This window comes from Colletotrichum karsti (genome assembly GCF_011947395.1).
Source record: "Colletotrichum karsti strain CkLH20 chromosome Unknown Scaffold57, whole genome shotgun sequence".
NCBI classification, from domain to species: Eukaryota; Fungi; Ascomycota; class Sordariomycetes; order Glomerellales; family Glomerellaceae; genus Colletotrichum; species Colletotrichum karsti.
The window spans coordinates 221627-246368 of record NW_024065957.1 but is presented as its reverse complement, the minus strand read 5'-3'; the positions used below and the strand labels follow the sequence as shown (position 1 = coordinate 246368).

Genomic DNA, 24742 nt, shown 5'->3' with positions numbered 1-24742 from the left:
CTTCCCTGACTCGGCTTTACGAGGATTCATCCTTCAACTGGGGATGATCCGTGCAATTTGAACGACAATACCTAGACATCAACATCACATTGATTCTTCGAAGAAAACGCGCAATCATGAGGGTTTCCTTGACAGGTCGCTTATTGGACTGCCATGGGTGTTGCGGCAGTCTCTTCTAACTCAGCAAGTTGAAATACTGAGCTCGAATACTGCCAACAGTCAGTCGCGAATATTCAATAACGCACTTGACCTTAAACCAGCCGTTCATCCCTTCGCCGTTCAAAGGCTTCTTCATGCTGGACTCGGGTCGGAAATAGTGGTCTGATGGCCGCCGAAGACCCAATCGAAACGGCGAACTGCTACATTCGGCGGACGCTTTCTTCTTCCTTGGAGTTTTCTAGCCGCTTTCCCGCCATGCAGAGGTTCCACGATCGTGTACTCACTCTATTATCATATCTTCTCAGCTTCTCGACGGAAACGCTCATTTCGCCTCTTCTGGCGTATACCCCGCTTGTGAATGTGAGATGCCTGGGAGGCGGATGGTAGCGCCGTGCCAGAACTTGGCGTTTGCCCTTTTTGACGATGAAAGGAGCGTTTTGCTGCACCATCGTGGAGCCATTCGTAACGTAACCCTCGTCGGTCAGATCCGGATAGACACAGGCGCATCTCGTTGGGCTGAGCAGATTGGCCTGCCGCGGACCCTGGCGCCAACAGCTGTTGGTCTAGGCTCGCCTGATTCTTCGATGCCCCTCGTCGCTTCCCCTCTCTCTTTCATTCCTGGGACTCTTCCCCTCTCCTCGTGACTTTTGATATTATACTTAACTTCGTCTCTGGTCAATGACTCAATTCTTTCTCGACAGAAACTTATTCGACACTCGCAAAGTTAACGAAAATGACTGACGCTTCAGCGACTCATCCAAGCTCCCGGGCCGCTGCGGCAGCCACATCCAGCAGCCTACCCGGCGAAGCACCAATAGCTACGGTCAACGAGGGGGTCCCTGACACTCTAGAGGCCGAGGATCCAGCAGCTGTTCGTTTCAATGGTAGCCCATATTGACTGAACTCCTTGCTGACCAGACTGTCCAGGAAACAGACGATGGGGCTTCCATTGACGATCGAATGTGCCTTGCCTTGATCTCATCTGTCTCATAGAGTAATAGACTGACTGAGCCTGAAAAGTTCCTCGTATACCGCTTCATTGGCGTCGAGCGCGGTTGACTACCCCGTCGAGTACGGCCGACGCTACCATGCTTTCCGCCCAGGAGGTGAGTGGGACAATGTTCTGAGGTCTGCTCGATAGAATGATGAAGAGTTAATGGTCCTGAAGCGTACTTTATGCCGAACGACGACGTGAGTAAAGCATGACTGTCGTGGCGTTTCGACAAGTACTGAAGTTCGCAGAATGAGATGGATCGTCTTGATTCGACACATGAACTTGCGCTGAGGATATTGGGGTACAAGCTCTATCTGGCGCCCCTGGACAAAGATAAGGTCCACAAAGTCCTCGACATTGGTACCGGTACCGGAATTTGTGAGTTCCTAGATGTAATTCTCTTCAAAGACATGAATAGGAAGACTGACACTTCCTCAGGGGCCATGGAAATGGGTGATCTCCTTCCTCATGCAGAGGTACTGAATCAACAATGTTCTCAGTCGTTTGATAGACTGACGTGGTAGCTAGATTTACGGGAATGACTTGAGCGCCATCCAGCCAGAATGGTAACTTTGGGTTCTTGATTACCCAAACTCTTCAGTTAACTAACTCACGAACAGGGTTCCTCCGAACGTCAAGTTCGAAGTCGACGACGTAGAAAGCCCGTGGATCGGTGACAGGAAGTATGACTTCATCTTCTGCCGCTACATGATCGGTTCGATTGCGGACTACCGCAAACTGGTCAAGAACGTCTATGACAATCTGAACCCCGGCGGCTGGGCCGAGTTCATGGATATGAGCGGCAAATTCTACTCAACGGATGGCAGTCTCAAAGAGGAGCATTCTACCCACAAGTGGGACTCTATGCTCATGGACGCCATCACGTCCATGGGCCGCGAAAGCCGCCCTGGCCCTCAGCTTGAGGGATGGGTTCGGGATGCCGGATTCCAGAATGTGACACATAGGAAGTTCCTCATCCCGATTGGGCCCTGGCCGAAGGACCAACACTACAAAGATATCGGCTTGCTCAACCTTGCCCAGATACTGGAGGGCCTCGAGGGTTTCTCAATGAGGGTCTTCTGCGGTGTACTGGGCTGGGAGAAAATAGAGGTAGAAGTACTCCTCGCCCAGGTCCGTAAAGAGTTGAAAACACTCCACACGTTTCACGCTCAGTTTGATAAGTAAGTGGCTCTGAGAATATTTGGAACGAATGAACAATGAAGCTAATGGGACTCGTTTTCTAGTCACAATGTGGTTGGTCAGAAGCCCTTGGAGGAAACCTCGTGACCATTCGCTGGAAGAGTACATGTGTAATGGTCGCTTAGACTATCTAACAGATAGCATGCTGATAGTAATATCCGTACTGGGCCGTTCTGCGCAACGATTGGATTCCTTGAAATGTGCATCTATGTATTAGAGGCGTACACCTCACACAGCTGCAGCTGCCAATAGGGATTATTGACTGGGGTTCTGGCAGAGCGCAGCTTCCTTGGCATTCCATGAGGGGTCGGGCTGCGCCGCAGTTGCAGCCTGCTGCGCAGCTTCCCAACATAAATAAATGAAGCCCCTCTCGCACCGGAGCCTGCCTGATGGGCTTACGGAGGCACAGCCCAGCATCTTCGACCTACAAATTTTCAAAGACGGTGCCCGAAACATCGAGCCAACGCAATCCAAAGACACCTCGGAAATGGCGATGCCGGAATACCAATACACGCCACTCGGCCATGCTCAGATTCGGCAGATGATCCTTCTACCAGGGCGATTTGACGAGCCAATCCAAGTCCAGGTCAAGAAGAGCTACTTCGAACCACCTCTCATTGTCCAGAAGTACGAAGCTCTATCCTACGCATGGGGCTCTCAAGAAGACCCAGAAACTCTGACGATAATCGACGCCTCTATTCCGAGCGAGAAACGATCGCTTTGCATTGGGCAGAACCTCGCCTCAGCTCTACGACACCTTCGGAATAAGACAAAACCACGAACAATTTGGTGTGATGCTGTCTGCATCAACCAGAAGGATCTGGCCGAAAGAGCGGCGCAAGTCCAACGCATGGGAGACATCTACCGCCATGCGGACAGAGTCGTTGTCTGGCTTGGGCCCGGCGACGAAGACGCCTACCGCTCAATGCAAATCATGAACCAAATTAGCTCGCACATCGACTGCCACCCGTTTACAATCACACCTCGGGATGAGGAGGGAAGACGCTACCTGTACGAAAGCACTGGCTTGGCTCTGAGCAGGAGCGACTGGGAGGGGCTGCATGCCTTCCTCTCCCTTCCTTGGTTCACCAGACTCTGGGTCAGACAGGAAATCATACTGACCAATGATTCGGCGATTGTGGTGAGCGGAACGCAGCAGCTTCTTTGGACACGCGTTACCAATGCTGTTGTCCTTTTACATTTCTGTGCAACGCGATACGCTCCGGACCTGGACGCGAAACATGCGTTTGATTTCATGGACCGACTCCAAAACGCCTATCAAATATGGGAGTGTAAAGTTGCTATCGGCAGATACGATGAACTCATCATAATCGGGGTGACGCAAAGTTGCCATTGTACAGATCCGCGGGACAGGATATACGGCGCTCTTGGGCTTATGGCAGGCTTCAAACTACCCATTGACTACAACAAGTCTATCCGAGAAGTGTACATGGACTTTTGTATCAAATATCACAGTCGGAGAAAGCATTCTCTTCAGTTCCTTCGGTGGTGTGAGGCGTCTGAAGATCCTAGCTGGGTGCCGGACTTCGGGCGACAGAGACCAGGCTTGCTGTGGATGGCCCCAAAACTCAGCGATGCGATGGCACCAGCTGTGTTCAAGGTTTTACAGGACCGATCATGCAGATTTGCCGCTATTCGATGCGGGAAGATTCAACAACACACGTCTCCATTGCCACTAAACCCCACCACGGAAGATGTACGGATAATCTGCAGGTCCTGGATACTTGAATTAGTTACCCAAGGCAAAGAGATGGATAGTGTCTTGATTGACGAACTAGTAGCAACACTTACAGTCAGTGAGGTCAAGGAGTACTACGACTCGATGTCTTATAAGCTCCTTGAGGCCAGGCAGGTGCTCACTCAAAACATCATGGGGACTCCAACATCAACACTGGATCAGACTGCCATACAGATTTTCAGATTCATAGAAAGATATCTGAATGGTACAGCAGTTTTCACAATAGACAATGGCCACTATGGAATTGGGACGGGCCAGGCGCGTGAGGGAGATGAGGTCTTTGTAGTGCTAGGATGCAACACACCGATTATCTTTCGTCCAGTCGGGGATTCGAAGTATAGAGTGATTGGCTGTTGTCACATGCCTTATAACTGGCGAGGTGAGACCCTTCTTGGATCTACACCAGCCGGATGGCAGATGAAGTACGGTTTGAATCGGTATCCTCACTTCGTAGCTCCAGATGGTCGTCGCACTTTTGATGATCCTCGCATTGAGATGCTATGCCCAAATGGCTGGGAGCGAGAGCAGGATGAATGTGGTTTAGCTTGGCGAGAAATTGGGGCCGAGGAATGGCAGAGAGCTGATCCTCGCATCACCCCTGAGTTTCTTGAGGCTCGAGGAGTGAAGATGGAGATGTTAACCGTGGTCTAGTCAATTCAGGAGTTTTCTTAAACTTACAAACTGATGTTCCATTCAGATGATACGTGTCATTTTATGATCATCTTAGTCGCCAAGGTTCAACTGCATCAAGACCCCAGGCCAACTCGATCCATTCGCCCTCCTCATCTCAAACTCAGCAACGACACTGAACCCCATCTTCTCATACAATTTGACCAACTTCCTCTCATTCCCAGCCCAAGCATCCAGATAAAGCACCCTCTTCCCCTTCTCAACCCCATACTCCATCGCCCTCCCAACCAAAGCCCCGCCAGCCCCCTCCCGCATCTCACCAGCCCGATAATCCGTAACCACAACATCAAGAAACACAAAGTCCTCCCTCCCCTCCAACGCATCTCTGATCCCATCAACGTGAAACTGCTTCCCAATGTGATCAGGCACCCACCGCTCCCTCACAAACGCGGCCCCGACGGCGAGAGACCGCGCCCCGTCGTCCTCGGCAACCCGGCAGCGGAGCCCGTGCGGGGTGGCCCCCGCCGCCGCCGTCGCCGCCGCCTCCGTCCCGAGCTCGACCTCAGCCACGAAGATCCGCAAAGCCTCCCCCTCGCCGGTCGTCCTGTACGTCTCCGATGCGCGGACGTCTTTGGCGGTCTCGTCGGCGAAGCCGTCTTTCTGCGAGAAGGGCGTGGGTCCCCACATCTCGCCGCTGCCGACGGCTTCGAGGTGGGGGAGGGTCGAGTCGAATGCTTCGACGATGAAGGTTGCGTCGTCTGGGGAGAGACCCGCGTCGCGGATGTGAATTTGGGGCATTTTTGGTAGGGTTAGAATGCGTTTGAGTTGTTTGGAGTGTGTTGCGTGTTATTTGATGATATGCTGTGAGGGGGGGATGAGATTTCTGTTGTTGGTGCAAAAGTTCTTTTGACGGGTAGGATTCTGAGTACTCGGCGGCTAACCGAGTTCATTGGCGCTCTTCCAGTGTCTATCAACGCTGTTATCTGCGACTGAAGTGATCTACTTGATCGGACTAGCCCGACATATTCATCTCAACACACAAATAGCGTCCCACTCGATTCACAGATTGAGCCCAGTTCACATCGCGGAAGTGAGATCGCAGCATGTTCAAGCCCTCACTGTCAAGCGATAGCGACAGCAGAGAACGTACAGCGACGTCATAAACAGAAAGGACTGAACGGAACGACACTCCAACGGCCTTCTCTCGACGTTTTACAGACTCACGGCCATGTCCATCACGTTGCCGACGTCTGCAACCCCTGACGGATCGACATCCTGCCAGGTACGCAACCGATATCATTGAATCTTGAGTATCGAAGTGCACTACATTTCCAGAAATCCACACTCAAGTTGAGCTTCACTCAATCTGAATCTCACTTGACGCTCCTGTGATACACATCGTACCGAGTACCTGGTCTTGAATCGAGCAAGTTGAGCATGAATGTGGAGCCGAGGGGTCAAAGCCGTCGCTCATGCTCAGGGAGTCAGGAGCTGACGCCGACAGCCGACGGCTCATGCCAAGGACGTAGTTCTCGACCATGAAAGAGAATTGTGAACTACTCATGACATTGCGGTTCTTCTCTTGTACGGACTAGCCGTGTCGAAGATCCACGTCGACGGTTGCACCATCGATAGATTCAAGGGGACGCCTCATCGTCTCGAACGCACCTCGGATGGACCATTTCTAGATCGGGAGGGACAAGCCGGACCAAGACTTGGTTATCCATAAAGTGGTAGGTGCTCTATCGCGACAAATATAGACGAGAACAGCGGGCCTTGATGTAGCAAACGGAGCTTCAACAGTCTCGGTTGGACCCCCCACGAATCATCTGCAATCTCCGGAAACGATAGAATACTGCGGGCAAGGTCAGCCTCGTTGACCGGAGCTGTAGTTCATGCATGAAAGACTGCCACATTCAAGCGGCCTAGTAAGCCTCGTACGGACTAGGACTGGGGCAGGTTGCGAGAGTGACGGCTCAAGTCAACGCAGAAGAGACCCACGAAGCCAAGACTAGCAGTTGATACCTAAGGCGTAGACGAACGCCTCATTAAAGCTGTCTTTTGAGAGAAATGTGTGAACTCGCTGGGCAGATTGCCGTGGAAGGGTTGAGGCGATCTCTGTGCGCAGCTCGCACGGCCAAAGTACACATGAGCCATGAAACCGCTCGTTGATGCCGATAATCGCCCTTGATGTAAGAGTTGAGAACCTAGGAATCGAAAATCAACTGCTGATTCAAAAGCCGGAGTTGATCAAGAAGCGACGGCGACGGGCATTCTGTCAACAGCAATAGCGGAAACGCGGCGAAGTGCTCGCGGCAATTTCACGGCGCTTTGCAGAAGATCCTGTCCGTGAATATAGTCCGACACGAAGGAAGATTGCACGTGCGAGGTAATGCTTCCACTTGGCGTCGCACGAACTGGACGGACGCTCATATGGATGCAGCGCCTTCAGGGCATTCAAGACGGCCATCATGGAAGTCGTCTTTGAGCGAGACATGCGACTGGTATCGGCTGAGGTGGTCTGATCGAGGATCTGCAGGAAAAGACTCAAAACTGCCTCATTTCCGATGAAGTCGAGAGTCCATAGGTCGACTAACCGCATCGAAATCGAGGTGCTTTGTTGGAGGCACAGTCTCCCGTCCGTAGGCGCACGAGGGTTCAACTTCCGCACAGCTGTGGATTATTCCGTTAGCCGCGATGTCTGTGAGACGAGTTGACGTGAGATTCAGGGTCAACAAGACCGTCTTGCTTCATCTAACGTGGACCAAGACATCGGCAGACCGGGCCATGCGCTAGAGTCTGATTCCTCTCTCCAAACTTCAACTCAGAACGTAATGAAGTCGCTCTTGATATTGATCCAGATTCGAAAGCTGTGAGGAGGTGGTGAAGAGCAAGATTGGCGGCGGATGACGATACCATCTAGCCATGGAATGACTCCACAATCCCGTTCAAGAAGGAGTACCCATCTTGTCTCAGCGACGAGCATGTCCCCGTCATTCTGAAATTCTGTAGCTCCATTTGCCACAGCTAGAGGAAAGTCAATTGGCAACGGTGATCGGCCTCAGGCCGCAAACAGAAATCCGAAGACGAAATACGAGTCGGAAGCCGGATTCAGTGGCGCGATTCTGGTGGTGGAAGGCTGTAGGGTGATTGTAAGCTCGAGAAGGAGAAATTTGGTCAAGTAGCTTGATGCCGTCGATATCATGCCCTAAAGATCTCGTCATGGAAGACAGCATATGGCCAAGACTTGGTCGAGACGATGATAGTGGCGGTAGGACAGTCCATAGATCATCAAGATGATAGGCTGAGGGCTTCCTTGTGGTGTGGTCCGGGCGAAAGGGCGCATACTTGAAGGAAATGCGGCACTTTGAAATTCGATCTTGCCTCCGAACAAGCCGTAGTGGAGGGCTGGCAGAGTGGATGGCTCAAGATGGCTTTTGGTGTTGAGGGCTCATCCTTGAGATGTCGACAGACTGAACCTACATGAATAGGTGAAACCAAGCGAGAGTTCGTCGAATGAAGGCCCGTGTGCGTCAAGCGTTGAACTTCCTCTGTGCTCCTCTTCAGGCGGGAAGGCGACAATGCCAGATGCAGGATGCTGTTGGCTGGTCGATGTCAACATGATGCACAAGGAGACAGAGGTTCCTATGCGGAGACGGGAAAGAAATTATTGGCGGGTATGGTGGTCCGAAGATGATTTACCAAGCTAACTGAAAATGCTGGTCCATTGCCCCGGGTCGTTTGATGCATGCTGTTTCGATGTATGGTAGTCCAGGCTGATTGACTCCCGCTAGATGCGTTGGAGAGCGTGCGGAGAGAGTTGGAGGTGTCGATGGAAGTATGTTGGAGATTCCAGATGCGCCTGCCAACATTTCTGCCAGATGCTCTTCAGGTGAGACATCCGCCGTTATCTTGGCCCGATGTTCTAGACCGACTCTGACGTGAAGACTGAGGCAAGTGTTGGTTTGATGTGAGGTGGTGACAGATGAAGTGGCTGCCCTTGAAACCTCTCCTGTCCTTCTCCAGCAGGCAGGTACATGCGATAAAGTGAGTTAGGTACGTATCGAACTTGTGTGAGCTGAAGGAGGAGGTGCCTGAGGAATGGCATGTCGTGGTGCCTCAGCTTTTCGATGCCGATGCAGCAGGTGCCAACAGGTTGGGGATGGGATTGTGGGAAGGAGCGAGTTTCCCCCCGTTGCCCCGGTCGCACCTGCCTTATTGTCCAGGATGGCTTGCTGATAAGATAAGAGCTCCACCCCTGCTGACAAGTGGGGCGCATGCACCTCAGTCGATGGAGCTAAGTGGACTGCTGAGGTCAGCTCGGCTTCTGACTGGCTCAGAGCTGGCAGTACGTACCTCACCATGTACCTCTGCTAACCGAATGACGTCCCTTTCCGACCCCACGCCCCGCTAAGCCGTTGTCACTGCTGAAGCATCACATGAACCCCTCTGTCGGACCCGTGGGCATCTGTCTTCCTGCACTGCTTCTGCCTCTGCCACTTCGACCTCCGGAGATTCCTCCTACATTCCACGATACCCCCTTTGCGCCGAAAATTATCTTGCATAAGCACCGGATATTCACATCTTCTGATTCTTCAGACTCGCCAACTCCAACATCTCCCGCCCTGAGCACCCCGCGGACCCCACGTTGAGCTACGATCGCGTTTGCTGATCATGTCGCTCTTCACCGCGCAACTTCACCCAGGGCGGGCTCTGGGCTTTCTCGGTTCGCATGAACTCTGCCTTCTAGAGTGTACTCTCAGACGCTAACTCTATTGTCGTCGCCTAGTCCTCGGAGCATCCTTGCATGATATCTTGACGCGACTGAAAGCCGAACCGCAACGTTTTCCGCAACTCGATCTTGCCTACTCCCGCGAGCAACCCGTTCAAGAACCCGTTACCCTAACTCTCCCTGCAAACGGTATCCGCCTGCGATTCGATGGCCCCGAACAGCGCTTGCGCTTGATAGAGATTATCGATTTCACAAAGAACCATGTCACCTTCAAGGATCGTGACCTGGTCAAGCCCGCAAACGCGCAAGGGCCGCCGTCTTCTCCTGTTCCCGGAGAATCCAGCTCCGGCCCAACCTTCAGACACATCTACCACAGGCTGCTCGGGCCAACATATGGCGGAGAGTACATCCCACCCACGCCCGACGCCGCCGACAACCTGGGTAACTACATACTTTCTTATCCCGGCGTGGCCTTTACCTTCCGACTGGCCGAATCCGCATATTCTCCCAACAAAGACGTTGTATCGCTGCTGTCGTCCGCCACGAGCCAAGTGGCCACATCCATGGCCGTTTTCAGCGGAGACTCGTGGGCTGAAGCACGAGAAACTCTCTGGACTGAAATCCTGCCAAGTGTCAAAACGGTTCCCGTGCTTCCAAGGGGGAAGGACGTTGTTCCAGACGAGATTTCTCTGGTCAAGATTCATGGTGGTGGCAAGCTCCAACTGTTCCGGAAGTGGACCAACTCATCAATCTGGATCATCCTAGGAGAGACCAGTCCTCAGGAACTGATTGCGGAGCTTGGCCCGCCCAACGCTACATATCGGAAGAACGACCAGAGGATGACAATACACAAGCTTCGGACGGCGAGTCACAGCCGTGCCCGGTCGAACGGTGTTGATCTCAGTCGTCCGGACGACCTCACCGATACTGACCAGTCGTCTGCGAACACAGGCTCAGACGATGATAACGACGAGGCTGTCGAGGAAGATATCGCTGGCAATGTTTCTGGAGAGTGTTTCTACAATTACTTTTACCTGGGCTTTGACGTTCTCGTTTCGACACCTTCTCCCCCGTCAAGACCGCCACCGGCTCAGAATGAGTCTCAGGTGCCGCCCGGCAAGCCCATCAAGTCAGAATCGCCAGATCGTCTGGTTGCTACCAAGCTGGTTCTCCATGGGAACGTGCCTGGGTCCTATGAATTCAACAGGCACCGCCGTTGTCGTTGGGAAGTCAGCTATCTCGACGAAGGCTCGCCAAGTGCAACGGCAAACTCGGAGACCAAGTTCACTGAGATCAAAGACAAGCTGAACGAACGATGGAACAGCGCATATCCCGACGGAGACTCCAGGGCTCCCCAAAGAGGTATGGTCCTCAACCGGGGATGGGGGGACAGTCCCGGTAGCAGTTGTGAGTTTCTTGGGGGTTGGGAGGATAGCGGCGCCAAGAGGCTCGATGGCACCGACGATTCAACCACTACTCTGTTTGGATTCCCTGGTCTGGTGTTTGAGGTTCTCAAGAACGATCATGTTAATACGGTCACGGTGTTTTAGGTTTGGAATGAGCATTAAATTTGGGTCAGATGGTAAGCTGTTCGGTGGGCAGCTTTCTTGCATCCATTGAACCAAGCTGCTGGCCGGGGAGACGAGGCTATGTGTTGACTACGATATCCCTACGAGCAAGATGGGGTTATGCTCAAATCAATATGCTCTTAGACACCACCACCTTCTTTTAGCCTCATTCTCAAGAGTGCCAGCCAACTTAACGTGGAACAGCTGTGACGTGGCTGCTAGTGGATATCCCATTGGTGAGGCTTGTCTCCCATCCCCTTGCAATAGTCCGTCTGATTTTGAATTCATGCAGGACAGACATGGGATATTTCAGCTTTGTCCTCGCTTTACTTTTATCGGTCTGACTCGGGATATGTTTCGGGAATCAAGGGCATTACCACAAGCACATACCATGTTGTAAAGCTCCAGCAGCTCCGAGAAGGCCGTCAATCTCGAAGAGCTCCGGAGCTACAGCGAAAACAATAAATAATACAGCTCGAAACCTCCAGAGCAAATCTCACTTCAGCAGCATAGAACAGTCATCGTCCTTTCGAAAAATACCCAGAGATACCCCCCAAGAGATACCCAATACCCCCCTCACAAGTTTTCGCATCCCACCCAACCAAAACACCCATCAAAATGAAGGCCCCTCCAGCAGCCGCGAACGCCAAGCAGAACGCGCTGGCGCTCAAGCGATACCTCCCCCGCAAGCTCCGAGAGGCGGCCGAGGACGAGGCCGAGGTCGAGAAGGGCGTCGGGCACGACCTGATCATCTACAGCTTCGACCGCCCCAACGGCCAGTACGGCTACACGCCCTTCACGATCCAGCTGCGCCTGCGCCTGCGCCACGCCGGCATGCAGCACAAGGACCGCGCCGCCAACTTCTTCCAGGCCCCCAAGCAGCGCGTCCCCTACGTCAAGCTCGCCGACTCGGACGAGCTCGTCGGCGAGGCCCAGTTCGTCATCCAGCGCCTCGTGCAGACCGGCAAGCTCCCGGATCTGAACAAGGACCTCGCGCCCGCTGAGAAGGCCAAGGATGCTTGCATCCGCGCCATGCTGGAGGATCGCGCCTACTTCCTCGTGGTAAGCAACAGCTCGAATATCGATACACGTCGGAATTGGTTACTTACAATGAATGCCTGTAGCTCTACGAGAGATGGCGCGGCCAGTATGAGCAGATGTGGCACGACGGGCCCTTCAGCCACTTCGTCTGGGGCGCCAAGCACATCTCGACCCAGCTCGCGCGCGGCTACGTCAACTCCCAGCTGTACATGCAGGGCACCGGCCGCTACACCGACGAGGAGGTCAAGGGCTTCGCGTCGGACGTCGTCATGTCCCTGAACGGCTTCTGCGAGACGTCCCTGTCGAAGCTGTCGCTCGACTCGCGCGAGTCCCGCGAGCCGTTCTGGATCCTGGGTGGCCAGCGGCCTTCCGAGGCGGACTTCGTCGCCTTCGGAAACCTGGCAACGGTCTTGGGTACCTCTGTGTAAGTTGCTGAGCGTGAATCAGATGGCGGCGGAGAACATCGGCTAATGACACAATACAGGAACCCGGTCCACGCGGCTCTCATCCGCGAGAAGCCCGCCCTGGTCGAATACATCGGCCGCATCCACGAGCGCTACTTCGCCGAGTACAAGTCCCCCGTGCACACTTGAGCTGGTCTAGGGTGAGATACCCCGATACCCATTTGCATTGGACACCCTAGGAATGAGAGAGAGGAAGGCTGTTCTGTTCTTGCCCTGTGAGTGTCTTGATTTTGGTGTCTGTAATTATCGCGAGAGAAGATGGTTAAGGGGGTTTGGAGGGGGTCCGATGAATACGAGAAATGGGCTCTGTGGTTGTGTGTACACGGTTGTCGAGATTGGTAATTCTTTCTTGTATTGATTTTTCTCTCCATCACACACGAAAAGGGAAGACGGGGACGGGGTCGACGGTTTTGGCAATGAAAGGTTGGCCTCCGCCCGGTGGTAGGAGCAGGACGAAATACCTAGCCCGAGTTTTCTGGTCTTCCTAGAACCTAATTATTGTCCGCCAACATTGCTTTGTTTCTTGAACCGTGTGCTATCAATAGTGGCTTGTGGGTTGGTTGGCTTGTGGGCTGTTCAATTCGACTGATTATTGACGAATGATTTCGTTGAACTAGATGTTCGATGACACCTGTGAACCTGTCTTAAACAATTGAGGCGGCGTGATGCAAACAGGGAGCATCGGATCCAGTATGAGGTGCACTGCATGATTTGCACTTACTTTTGGGATGAGAACTTTGATTATTCTCACGGATCTATGTGACATTAGCTTCATAGTTGGTCGTGTGCAATAGGCTTAGGGATATCGAGATGGGAACGTCATCTTTGATGGTATCCTATCCCCATATTGCTACGCTGGCCAATGATAATCTCTCGTGTGTAGGTTCCGCGCGACCGGCCCGCCGAAGCCAAGAACCTTATCCTCATTTACGCGAATTTCTGAAGTACTTTTCTAAGGTCGTGGAGCAGTCCTTTGCTCCGGCGGCTCCGCCTGGCGGGCTGCTCCGGTGAAGTTGGTCGGCTTTTGGACTACCTCCGTGTCCGAACGAAATACGGTTGTCCCCCCATCAACTTTCACATCAATTACCCCATTGGTCTCAGTCAAGTGATCAGCTTCAAACCATAGTACGAGATGCTGTATTGTCAAGCCTCACACATTTACGACGACAGCTTCAACCACGTCGAATCAACCTCACCAAATGTTGCACTCACTTGATCTTCTACAGCCTCAAACCCCAAAACATCACTCGCATCCAGGACACTACCAAAATTACCACAAAGCTAAGAGTATGAGCTTCCCAGGTGCCCGGACTTAAGGTGCCGGCTTTTAAGATCGGTCTGGACTGAGCACCTCACTTGTGGATGCCGCCATCGTTAAAGGCACCGATAATGCCTCAACTTACCTAGGGATCTAGCGCATAGATGCAACGATGATTGACCGATACGTTTTACGATAGGTCCTGATCTGTTTTAAGTTCCCGAAATTAATGACATATAAGTTCTGCTTACTCGCTTTTCTGGTGCCGACGAAACCATCTCAGCAAAACCGCACAAGCTCAATCACTTCACCTCCCCCGAGCCATGTATTCCGATCGAAAGAGCATCCTGGTCACCGGTGCCAATGGCTATCTCGCTCTACATGTCATCAAAGAAGCGCTCAGCAAGGGCTACGATGTCCGCGGCACCGTCAGGTCCCAGAAAGCCGCCGATAAAGTCCGCGCAACATTTCCTGCAGACTACGGAGCCAGACTCGCAACCACCTTCGTTGAAGACTTAACCAAGCCGGATAACTTTCGCGATGCCTTCGACAATAATACCGTTGGCGTCATTCACGTCGCAAGCCCGGTCCATGGCCACGTCGAAGACAACGTCCGAGACATGCTAGACCCGGCCATCAAGGGCGCAGTTGGAATCATGAAAGCCAGCAAGCTGTACGCCGGGCCTTCGTTCCAGCGCGTGGTGCATACTTCTTCTTTTGCCGCCATGCTAGATGTCTCCAAGGACCCACGAGTCGGATACGTCTACGACGAGTCCGATTGGAACCCGACGACCTTTGAAGAGGCCGCTACCATCCAAGACCATGTGGCCCTCTACGTAGCTTCCAAGGCTCTCTCGGAAAAGGCTGTCTGGGACTGGGTGAAAGACAATAAACCCGACTTCGACATTGCCTGCCTGAACCCAGCCACGGTTTTTGGCCCTCACCTCGAACCTCTTAAGAACCTCGATGAGGTGACGTCGACATCGAAGCTTTTGTGGAATCTCGTGGATGCGAAGGAAATACCGAAACTTCTATGGGCCGGAGCGATTGATGTTCGCGATACTGCGGCTATGCTGGTGGCCGCACTCAAAACGCCTGCTGCGGGTGGTCAAAGATTCCTGTTGGCACATCACTTTGACTGGCAGACCGCTGCTGACGTCGCCAGGGAGCAGTTGTCGGAGGAGATTGCGGAACGCATTCCGGTGGGAATTCCTGGTACTGGCAAGGCTTGGGCACTGGACAGTCTGTACCAGGTGAACGGACGCAAGGCAGTTGATGTACTGGGTATAGAGTATCGTCCCGTATCGGAAACGGTGAAAGATACCTTGGAGCAGTTCTTTGAGGTGGAAAGAAGCACCAGAAGCTAGAAAACTGTATAATCTAGCACAGCAAAACGATCTAATGGTTTCGGACGGATCTTTCCAGTACTAGACTTTTTAGAGCAGGCAGTGAGAATTTTCAAGATCTAGAGTTTCAACATGTACCTTGTTCCATGGCAAGACTCTGCTCTGTCTACCTGAACATCATTCTCAGCTTGCTTTATAGCCACCTTACTCAACGGTGGATACATGAAGCGGAAAGTAACACTGATCTTTCGCACCTTCTAGGTGTCTGGTGATCTCTACAACCCAAGCTGCATTGGAGGGCTAGGCACAATGTTACTCAATCTCAGTGTATGATGCAGGCCGGACACACTGGACACAGAGAATGCCAAGGGATATCCCCAAGAGGCGGTGGATGGAACTTGGACTAGGATGCAGGGTTCGGATTTACGCTTTGAGAGGTTAAGCAATCCCGATTCCCACCTGTCGCGGAAAATCATTCGGACTTAGCGTTGTCAGAAATACAATGTTTTGCAAAGAACAGATGTATTAGCTCCTACCAAGAACGCAAGCCTCCGCAAGCTTCGTAATTCCCAAAAGCTCACTAGCTTATCAAGAGCAGCCAAGACCCTCAGCGCCATGATGATCGCCCTTGTGGCCGGACAGTTCCATATTGCATCGATGAAGTGAAGCCGAAGAACCCGTGCAAAGGGAAAGTCTGGAAGTTCATACGCTGTTCGAGGCCTCCCTCCAATCTTAAGCATGCGAGCGCTAAGTTGTATAAGAGGAACCTGTATTTCGTGTGGATATGTGAAATGGAAGTGAGAGCTGGCAACTGTTGGTCCTCCTCTTCATTCTGTTCTCACATCAAGCAACCACGATCGAAATGTATCGCAGGATTATCGCGTTATTTCTCTTGTGCTTCGCCAAATTGGCTTGGTCTCAATTCCTCAACTCTTCCGAAACTTATGAGTACATCGTGGTGGGATCGGGACCTGGCGGAGGCCCTTTGGCGGCCAACCTTGCCAGGGCAGGTCACTCCGTGTTACTAATCGAGGCGGGCGACGACCAAGTCGACAACCAGAACTCATACATGGTCTACAACAACACCCCCGCGATCAACGACCCTTTGACCAGATGGGACTTCTTCGTCACCCGGGATCTCCCGGAGATCGATAACACTTACGAGTTCACCACTTGGAACACCACAGAGGGAGACTTCTATGTAGGGCTCGATGCTCCTGCTGGTTCTGAACGGCTCGGGGTGTACTATCCACGAGCCGGCACCTTGGGAGGCTGTGCTATGCATAACGCGGCATCCATCTCTCTTCCCGCAGACAAGGACTGGCAGGATGTTGCCGATATCACTGGAGACGAGTCTTGGTCACCAGCCAACATGCGACAGTACTTGGTTCGATTGGAGAGATGCAACTATCTCGTCAACGGCAGCGATCCATCACACGGCTTTACGGGTTACATCGATACATCTCAGGGTGACTACTCATGGGCACTAAATGAGTCCGACGTTACCACACTGGCCTGGTACTCCTCTCTAGCTCTTGGCTCACCTTCGAACATCAGCTCTGCGGAGCTGGCTCAACTGCTCGGCAGAGATATCAACTCCAACGACGTCAATAGAGATGACACTGTTGGCGTATTCACCGGTCACACCCACTCGCGAAACGGCGTGCGATCCAGTCCTAGCAACTACATTCGCGCAACGCTGGCCGATGAGAGAAAGTTCCCTTTGACTCTTCAACTGAACACTCTTGCGACCAAGATCATCTTCGGCAATTCGACAACCGCAGGAGGAGCGCCAAAAGCAGTCGGCGTTGAGTACCTTCAGGGCCAAAGCCTTTACTCAGCTGACCCTCGCCGTGACTCTTCCAACCAGGGAGTTCCCGGACGAGCATTCGCATCAAAAGAAGTCATCATCGCCGGTGGCGTCTTCAATTCCCCTCAACTGCTCAAACTCAGCGGTCTCGGACCCGCCGAGGAACTGGCAAGTCTGGACATTCCTTTAGTCAAAGACCTGCCCGGAGTCGGCACGAACATGCACGACAACTACGAGGGAGTCGTCTACGGCACATTCGAACAGCCAGTCGTCGGCTTCTATGACATGTTCATGGAAACGTCGTTTGCGAACAGCACGAGGGACATTCACTTCTACTGCGGCAGCATGAACTTCATCGGATTCTTCCCCGGCATGCCTGGCTACAACCCAAATGAGTTCGAGTGTGGGTTCATGCAACTCCACGCGCGGAACATCAACGGCACAGTCAAACTCAAGTCCAAAGACCCTCGCGAGATGCCCGATATTCATCTCGGATTCTTTTCGGAGGGCGACGATGCTGATCTTGACTCTATGCTGGAGGCCATCAAGCTTGCGAGGTCAGTGTTGACCAAACTTACGGACAACACCTTCACGGAGCACCGTCCTTGCCGTCAAGGTGCTGCCAGCTGTACCGATGAGGACCAGAAGGCGTTCCTCCGAGCTCAAACTTACTCTCATCACGTTTCCGGGACGTGTGCTATCGGTGCCGCTGATGACCCGATGGCAGTTTTGGATTCAGAATTCCGCGTCAGGGGCGTCGACGGTCTTCGGGTAGTTGACGGCTCTGTCTTTCCAGTTCAGCCTGGGGAGGTTCCGAGTTTGGCCACCTTCATGATCAGTGAAAAGGCGCTGGACTCTATTTTGGGAAGTGAAAAGAGGTGAAGGTTGCCGCAAGCTTAGTGATAGCCTTCTAAGGCACGCGTACATGTACTCATGCCACTGCTTCAAACTATGGACATGTTACACTTGGGGCATTCCCATAGCTATTCGTGTTTACGGCGAACGTCAAATGAAACACTCCATGTTTATCTGAGAATTCGCATTTTCATCATGCAAGATTGCACCAAAAAGAAGTTGAGATTGCCATTACATTATCGTCAATAGCTATGCCGCTTCCGTCATAAATATGCTTTAATACAACCAACATGTGATATCACCAAGGTCCCTGAGGATCTAAGACCGTCTAGAACCAGTGCCACTCATCCAGCTTCGGCATGACGAAGCGTTCACCATCTCTGGCCTCGAGATAGTCTGTGCAGTTATTCTTGTCGGCAGGGATAGTGGGTATGCACTCCGCCTCGCAAATGGTGCCGCTCTCAGGAACTTTGCCAGTGTAGAAGAACTCGCGGATGATCTTGATGATACACTGGCTGGGCCCGGAAATCATGCCATGGCCAGCACCCTCCTGAATTACCACAGACGAACCCGTGTGTCCCTTCTGCACGGTGAGAGCATTCCTGAGAGGAGTGATGGGGTCGTAGCGGCTGGATGTGATCAGCAGCGGCGCCGCAGGAGCCTTGGGATCATCAGGGTTGGCCGCGGGCGATGTGAACGGCCCGGTAAAGGCGTACGGAGGGCGGATCTTCCGGTTGGCACAAGTTATCGGGATAGCCCCTGATACGCTCGGCCCAGCAGTGGGAGACTGATCTTTGTGGTATTCCACCAAGTCTTCGTAGAAAGAGATGTTGCGGTCCAAGATGGAGTCATCGATATCGGTGCAGAGAACGCCGGCCAGAACATCCTCGCCCCAGACGTAGAGAGGGTCTCCGGGGCTGTCGGGAGCATCGCAAACAAGACTGATCGAGTCGGCGGGTAGGATCTGGATGAAAGCAGTGTAGTTTCCGCTCAGCAGCGCGTCCAGACCCGATGCAAGGATCTCAAAGTCTGTCAAAGGGTTGTACAGAGCCGAGAAGATTGCCTGTCGCACATTGGGCGATGTCAGGATCACGGCGCGGTTGTTGAGTGAGAGCGGAATGGGGTTAAGGTCTAGCTCCTCGAGAAATTCAGTGACGCGACCCTTGATGTCGGCCGCAGACGTGTCAGATGACTCCAGCAGAGGGCAGTCTTCACCCGCCTCGAAGCAAGTCGCGTAGAAAAGATCAACAATGGTCTCCGCATCGTTGATGTTGTTCTTGAAGGCCTAAAAGATTCTTAGCAATACTGTATCATGAAAGTATGGCAAGCGAGATTGAGGGACTTACTCCTGTGACCCAGTCCTCGCCATCAATAACGGCATCGATGAGAACCCTTCCAATACGCTCAGGGAACATGGAAGCGAAGGTGTTTCCCAGATAAGAGCCGTAAGAAATACCAAAGTATTGCACTCTGGGCTTCTCGGCATCAGCAGGCTTCGTCTTGTTGGAGTTCTTCCAGCGCAACTCGTCGATTCTGTCCGCCATTTCGACCATATCTCTAGCAACTGACGCCGTGTTCATGTGGCCGAAAATGCTATCGACTCCATCTTCCTCGCAGAGCTCGCTCTTGGCCGAAGCAGCCGCCCAGTGGTAGCCAAGGGCCTCATCTATCGGGCTCATGCCATCTGCGCGCGTTGAGTCCAGCTTGCGAGAAAAGTAGTCGCCCTTGTAGCAATCGGCATGAGGCGTGCTCATGTTCACACCCCTAGGGTCAAAGCCGATAATCTCATAGTTGCGTTCGCCACCCAGAAGCTTCTGCAGAGCCGGGCCGAACGAATACGTAAATCCCGTGCCGGAGCCGCTGGGGCCACCGGGGTTGATGAAAATGCTGCCGGCGAAGCTCGGGTCGTCCTCCGGGACGGTGGCCGGGAGCTTGACGATGGCAATGGCTGCCGTGCTGTTCTTGGTGGGCTGCGACCAGTCGAGAGGGACTTCCAGACGGGCACACTGGAAGCTGCCGCAGGGGTGGTATTGCAGATCTTTTGTTGGTTTGATGTTTTTGAAGCTGAACTCTTCGGTTTCGTTCGCGCCTCTGGGAAACAGGGGTCGATTTACCGACGCGGCCTGACTAAGGCCTAGTAGCGACCCAGCTAGAAGAAAAGAAGAATGCATGTTGACTCAGGTCTCTGTGCTGATTGCTGTTTCGAGTTGACCCGTGGATGTCAGAAAAGACAGACATTGTTACAATCGAGACATCCCGAGATATTTCAATGTTTTCTTTCAATTGACTTCCACGTCTTGAACATGCTCGTCGGGCGACTAACACAGTAATCCTGCAGACATTGCGGCTTGGCCCTGCAGCTTCGCTTGTAGGATCATGATGCCAAGTTCACTCGCTGCCTGGCAGAGAGCATTACCCCTGCCGGTACTGCCACTTCGATTTCCTTCATTCAGCCTAGTGTAACCCGTCAGCTTGTCCAGGTTGGCTGGATCGCGAATGCCCCGCGTAATCAGATGGCAGTAGGCTATGTCGCAGTTAGTGAATTATCAAATCCTCCGCTGCCGTCTCTGCGCCGCGCCGCCAGCCGACAGCTGAGGCCTGAGACTTGCGGCTTTTAGGGGAATATTACCTGCTTCTAGGAAATACTACTTACCGCATCAGTCGATGGCTGCCCGGCATGCCAAGGCGGTAGGAAGCTAGGCCGCGGGGCTGAATGGAGGTGACGAAGCTGGAGCCTACGTCAAGCTGCCTTGACCGGCCGGCCGCCCGCGTTGCCCGGGGCGCGGAGGCTGCGGAGCAAATGCCGGTGTGTAAGCTGACCCGACCTTCCCCTCAACTTCAAGGCGTCGCACATGGTAAGATGGTAGGGTGCAGACCGTTCCTCAACATTCTTGTGTAGCAACGTAAGCGGTCAAAAGTTCCTTTCCCGCCAGCCGCCTCAGCTGTTGATTATGATGTGAGTTCCAATTCCAAGATCTATGCCCCTGTAGCGACTTGCGTGGTCTGCTGAGCCGCCACGCTCGCCAATGTGCGTTTTTTCGCCCGAAATGGCACTGGAACTCGACCATTACTCGCCTAAAGCTGCCACAGATGAGTCAATACTGACTTGGACATAATGCAGAATTGCAGATATGCAAAATTGCATCTGCAAGGTCGGATTTCAAGTACGATCTCAGAATATGAGACAAGAACGTCTGACTCTAAACTCATGACGGACGCGGGAGCTCGCAAACTTCCGTGGTGGAGTTCTGCTGACAGTAGAGACAGCTGTCACGCTAATTTACATGGTTGATCACAATCGGCTTCGCCCAGTCGCCTAAATCCTTCGGAAGGACAAAAATACGAACCAATGGAATAACAGAATTACTCAAGATCACGCTGAGGGGCTGGCGTCGTACCGCACAGGTGACGTAAAATGGTTGCACAGCCTAAGAGTCGGATTTCTACTTATCGGAAACTGAGTTTAGACAGTTTGGTGTACGGATAGCTTTGCTTTCCGTGATTCTGGTTAAGCTATCAAAGAGCGAGCCACATGTGGCGCGCCAAGTCATTTACTGTGTCACTTCTGTTAGTCTGTTCATAGAGTATGATCACGAATTATACTCAAGCTTTTATGGCATCGCTCATTACATTATGCATTTGTGCAAACAGTGGTATCATTACATATGAAGTCGTCAAAGTATGCCTCTTTCCTCCACCTGCATTTGTGCTCCCACGCAACCGGGCCCCTGCGCAGTGAGATGTCTCTAGCGGGCAGCTCCAAATTGATTTCGCTTTTCGCAGCGTATGAATACCTCTCAGAGATTCTTAGGCTCAAGCTGCTCCTCAGGTGCCTCGACAACGCGGCGGCCGCCCTTGGCACGCCTGTCAGCGTCGAGAGACTGAGCGAACTTGGATCTCTCTCGAATGACAGGGCCCTTCCAGTAGATGAGATACACTGGAATTGTCACGAAGAATGCAAGGCACGCAAGAATCGTGCTTGCGTACTCCGTGTGACGCGTCTTGCCGACATTCTCGTACAGAGGTGTCGAGTACATGGCAGCGATACCAGCGAGGAAGTCACGGGCGAAGCCGTTGCCTCCGGTAGCCGAAGCACTGTAGGGGCCGTACGCTGCACAAGCATTAGTATGCCGAGTCATTCTTCTTCGTCTGTACTCATGACTTACCAGCAATCATGTAGTCAACCGTACTCATGTAGATGGCGAAGTTCGCGATAGCGATGAGACAGGAGAAAATCATAGGCGCGATCCAATGAGACTGAGGGGGTCCCATGGATGTCCACGCAAATCCGAACAAGCCGATCGTCTCGAGAGGCGCAAGGTAGAGCAACCACCTGAGACGACGCTCCGGGGGAAGCGCGTCGGAGCCCTTTGCCTTAATGACCCTCTGGTCCCTGATGATCCAAGGGACGTACGACATGTAGGCGATGATGTATCCTATGTTGATGGGAATGAAGGCCCAGGCCGTCTCGAGAACACCGAATCCCCACTTCTCGAACACCGGGTTGAACCCCTCCTGGAAGGTGAAGATCAAGGCGTCAGAGAAGCCAGACAGAAGCGAGCACGATAGCACGATGGGTTCGCGGAGGAACATCTCAAAGGGACGGATCCAAGTAACTGCGAACTCGTGGGCTGAGAGTCGGGGCTTCTTGACTTCGTTGGGTCCGTAGACGTTCGGCTCGATGCCGGCCTTGCGTCGGTGCTTAGCCTCGCGATCCATGATGATGGTCGAGCGGCTCTCGGGCATGAAGAAGTGGATGGCTTGAACGGTAACACCGAAAATGAGCTGGATCCAGAAGTTCCAGTACCAGGGCAAGAAAGCCTGGATTGGACCTCCCACGACGGGGCCGACTGAAGTGCCGAACACGGAAGACAGCACGACGAAGAGAACGGCCCATTGTTGGTCATCGGGCTGGTAGAGATCTGCGACCATACCGAGAGTCACACTACCGCCAGCTGAGCTGAGACCGCCCTGTTCATCATTAGTACACATAGTTCACGGTGAAAGATTCGAAAGTTTACTTACCAGAGCTCTGGCAACAACGATACTGGCATAATTGGGGGCTAGCGCACCAAGAATTTGCCAGATGTTCACCAAAAACAAGGAGCATCTAGATATTGAGTTAGGCTGGTGTCGGATTTGTGGATGAACTGAATGACTTACTGCAAGATCTTCCATCTTCCAAACTCTTCACTCCAGGGAGCCCACAGCTCACATCCGAAGGCATAAAGAACTAAGAAAGCACACTGAGAGGCACGGGCAGCCTGCTCACTGATGCCAAAATGCTCAGAGATGGGTGTAATAGCACTAGGGTAGACACTAGTGTTGAAGTTCATCGAAACCTGGACAATGAAGATGGATGAAAGAAGCATCCACTTCTTCCATGCCGGCCACGAGTAGCCGAGCAGATGGTAGCAGTCATCTTCCGAGATGATTCGTTTGCCGTCAGGAGTGTATTGCGGTTGATTGCTCTTTGAAGTGACGTTCTCGTGGTTCGTTACGCCCTCGGATTCCTCATCACGGCCCGGTCCGTCTGTGAAAAAGCCACCATTCGGGGCAGTTTCCTTCTCATTGTGCCGTTCCGGTTTCTCGTCAAAAATCGGACCGACTCGTGTTGCGCTGCTGTTACGGGTAAGGTTGGCGTCTCCAGCAACGTTCCTGCCTGTTCTGGGTTCGTTCGAAGATGGTGGTGTGGACGCCATACTGGCTATCTATTCGGAGGTAGCTCCGGCTCGAAGGTGCCGTGTGGCCGGGCAAGGCTGTAGTAATGCGAGAGGTCCGGATCAAAACTTCCGGGAGGCAATCGTGAATGGCATAAACGTGTGATGAATTCCGAACCCGCAGTTTATTGTGATGATGTGATGACTGATAGCGGTCCCCCGGATTTCAATACTTAAGGGTGTTCGAGGGCTTTATCAATGGTCGGGATCTCCACGATATGGAAGATAACCTCCGACTTTAAACTGGAGTTATGACGCTATCGTCCCATGACGTTGCTGTTGGTAAGCCAGAAAATCAGCGGTAACGAGACCCTGAAGGATCCAACGCCCCAGTGTTGGATACCTATTCTGGACGCTGTTCTCACGTTATTCGGTGTGTTTTGATGGAGTCGTGCCACTGCGGAACAGAGTAGCAGTTTTCCCATTCCATCTTGGTCTCTGGTCGGATTCTAAAGCGCGAAAAACCGTTTCGTTCGCATCAATACTGGACCTTGACATCATAGCAATGGTGTGGGTTTGTCCGAATTGCGGGCCGGTGGTGGGACAATGACGGAAACCGTGGAGCATGCGGCGGGTGAGCCGCATCTTGGATCGCCGATAATCACGGACCTGAAGTGGGTTTGCGCCTCTTCGGATTTCCCAAACCGGGAACCCGATTCCGAAAATGTGGTCGGTGTTCGAAGCATCAACAGCGTTCGCACGCGAAGTTATGTCTAGTGACGGAGATGAACTATGTCTAGACCCCAATCTTCATTCTCTTGATGGTCTATCGCTATGCGCTATGATGTTAGACTGTGATCCAACAGTATGGAGTTGACAGGAATAAGAGGAGCTCTCCCCGTGGGGGAGAACAGCACTCGTCGGTATTCTTTTAAGAAGAAGCGGTCTCGGCGTCGTCATGGGCCATATTGCGGTTCCTCTGATTAACTGAAGACCAAATCCATTTCGGCAGCTTTCCAATGATGAAGTCGGTCAGATGACAGGCCGCGCAACAATCCGCAAAAACCGGGGTTTACTGAAGCAACCATCAGAACTTGGCACTGATGTCCAAAGAAGCTTTCGATATTTCTTGTCCGACAAGACGCCAGTAACACAAGCAACGTTTCCTAGCACCTTCCAAGAGTTTGCCATTCCATAAACTTGTTCTCGGCGTTAACGTCTTTCGCCCAGCTCGCCACCGTTCTCACGCGCAACCAACCGATCGAC

At 52.7% G+C, this 24742-nt stretch overlaps 9 protein-coding genes across 9 annotated transcripts; 6 read left to right on the top strand and 3 right to left on the bottom strand.

Annotated features, from left to right (window-relative positions):
* Positions 1-1198: 1198 nt before the first annotated feature.
* CkaCkLH20_12330 (umta methyltransferase family protein) lies at positions 1199-2440 on the top strand (the record flags this gene model as incomplete). Its single annotated transcript, XM_038895043.1, has 7 exons — positions 1199-1265; positions 1328-1350; positions 1402-1531; positions 1592-1629; positions 1682-1719; positions 1774-2334; positions 2398-2440. The coding sequence occupies 7 exons, from the start codon at positions 1199-1201 to the stop codon at positions 2438-2440; spliced, it is 900 nt and encodes a 299-aa protein (XP_038739705.1).
* Positions 2441-2711: 271 nt separating this feature from the next.
* CkaCkLH20_12329 (ankyrin and het domain protein) lies at positions 2712-4656 on the top strand (the record flags this gene model as incomplete). Its single annotated transcript, XM_038895042.1, has 2 exons — positions 2712-3494; positions 4573-4656. The coding sequence occupies 2 exons, from the start codon at positions 2712-2714 to the stop codon at positions 4654-4656; spliced, it is 867 nt and encodes a 288-aa protein (XP_038739704.1).
* A 179-nt stretch (positions 4657-4835) lies between these two features.
* Positions 4836-5540, bottom strand: CkaCkLH20_12328 (acetyltransferase; the record flags this gene model as incomplete). The annotated part of the gene is made up of 1 exon (XM_038895041.1): positions 4836-5540. One exon carries the CDS (start codon positions 5538-5540, stop codon positions 4836-4838), a length of 705 nt encoding a protein of 234 aa, XP_038739703.1.
* Positions 5541-9416: 3876 nt separating this feature from the next.
* Positions 9417-11024, top strand: CkaCkLH20_12327 (upf0183 domain containing protein; the record flags this gene model as incomplete). The annotated part of the gene is made up of 2 exons (XM_038895040.1): positions 9417-9468; positions 9532-11024. 2 exons carry the CDS (start codon positions 9417-9419, stop codon positions 11022-11024), a joined length of 1545 nt encoding a protein of 514 aa, XP_038739702.1.
* Positions 11025-11660: 636 nt separating this feature from the next.
* CkaCkLH20_12326 (glutathione s-transferase) lies at positions 11661-12676 on the top strand (the record flags this gene model as incomplete). Its single annotated transcript, XM_038895039.1, has 3 exons — positions 11661-12104; positions 12167-12507; positions 12568-12676. 3 exons carry the CDS (start codon positions 11661-11663, stop codon positions 12674-12676), a joined length of 894 nt encoding a protein of 297 aa, XP_038739701.1.
* Positions 12677-14128: 1452 nt separating this feature from the next.
* Positions 14129-15172, top strand: CkaCkLH20_12325 (nad dependent epimerase; the record flags this gene model as incomplete). The annotated part of the gene is made up of 1 exon (XM_038895038.1): positions 14129-15172. The coding sequence occupies one exon, from the start codon at positions 14129-14131 to the stop codon at positions 15170-15172; it is 1044 nt and encodes a 347-aa protein (XP_038739700.1).
* An 841-nt stretch (positions 15173-16013) lies between these two features.
* CkaCkLH20_12324 (uncharacterized protein) lies at positions 16014-17843 on the top strand (the record flags this gene model as incomplete). Its single annotated transcript, XM_038895037.1, has 1 exon — positions 16014-17843. The coding sequence occupies one exon, from the start codon at positions 16014-16016 to the stop codon at positions 17841-17843; it is 1830 nt and encodes a 609-aa protein (XP_038739699.1).
* A 301-nt stretch (positions 17844-18144) lies between these two features.
* CkaCkLH20_12323 (uncharacterized protein) lies at positions 18145-19918 on the bottom strand (the record flags this gene model as incomplete). Its single annotated transcript, XM_038895036.1, has 2 exons — positions 18145-19101; positions 19163-19918. The coding sequence occupies 2 exons, from the start codon at positions 19916-19918 to the stop codon at positions 18145-18147; spliced, it is 1713 nt and encodes a 570-aa protein (XP_038739698.1).
* A 1695-nt stretch (positions 19919-21613) lies between these two features.
* CkaCkLH20_12322 (multidrug transporter) lies at positions 21614-23518 on the bottom strand (the record flags this gene model as incomplete). Its single annotated transcript, XM_038895035.1, has 4 exons — positions 21614-21927; positions 21983-22787; positions 22842-22926; positions 22980-23518. 4 exons carry the CDS (start codon positions 23516-23518, stop codon positions 21614-21616), a joined length of 1743 nt encoding a protein of 580 aa, XP_038739697.1.
* Positions 23519-24742: the final 1224 nt, after the last annotated feature.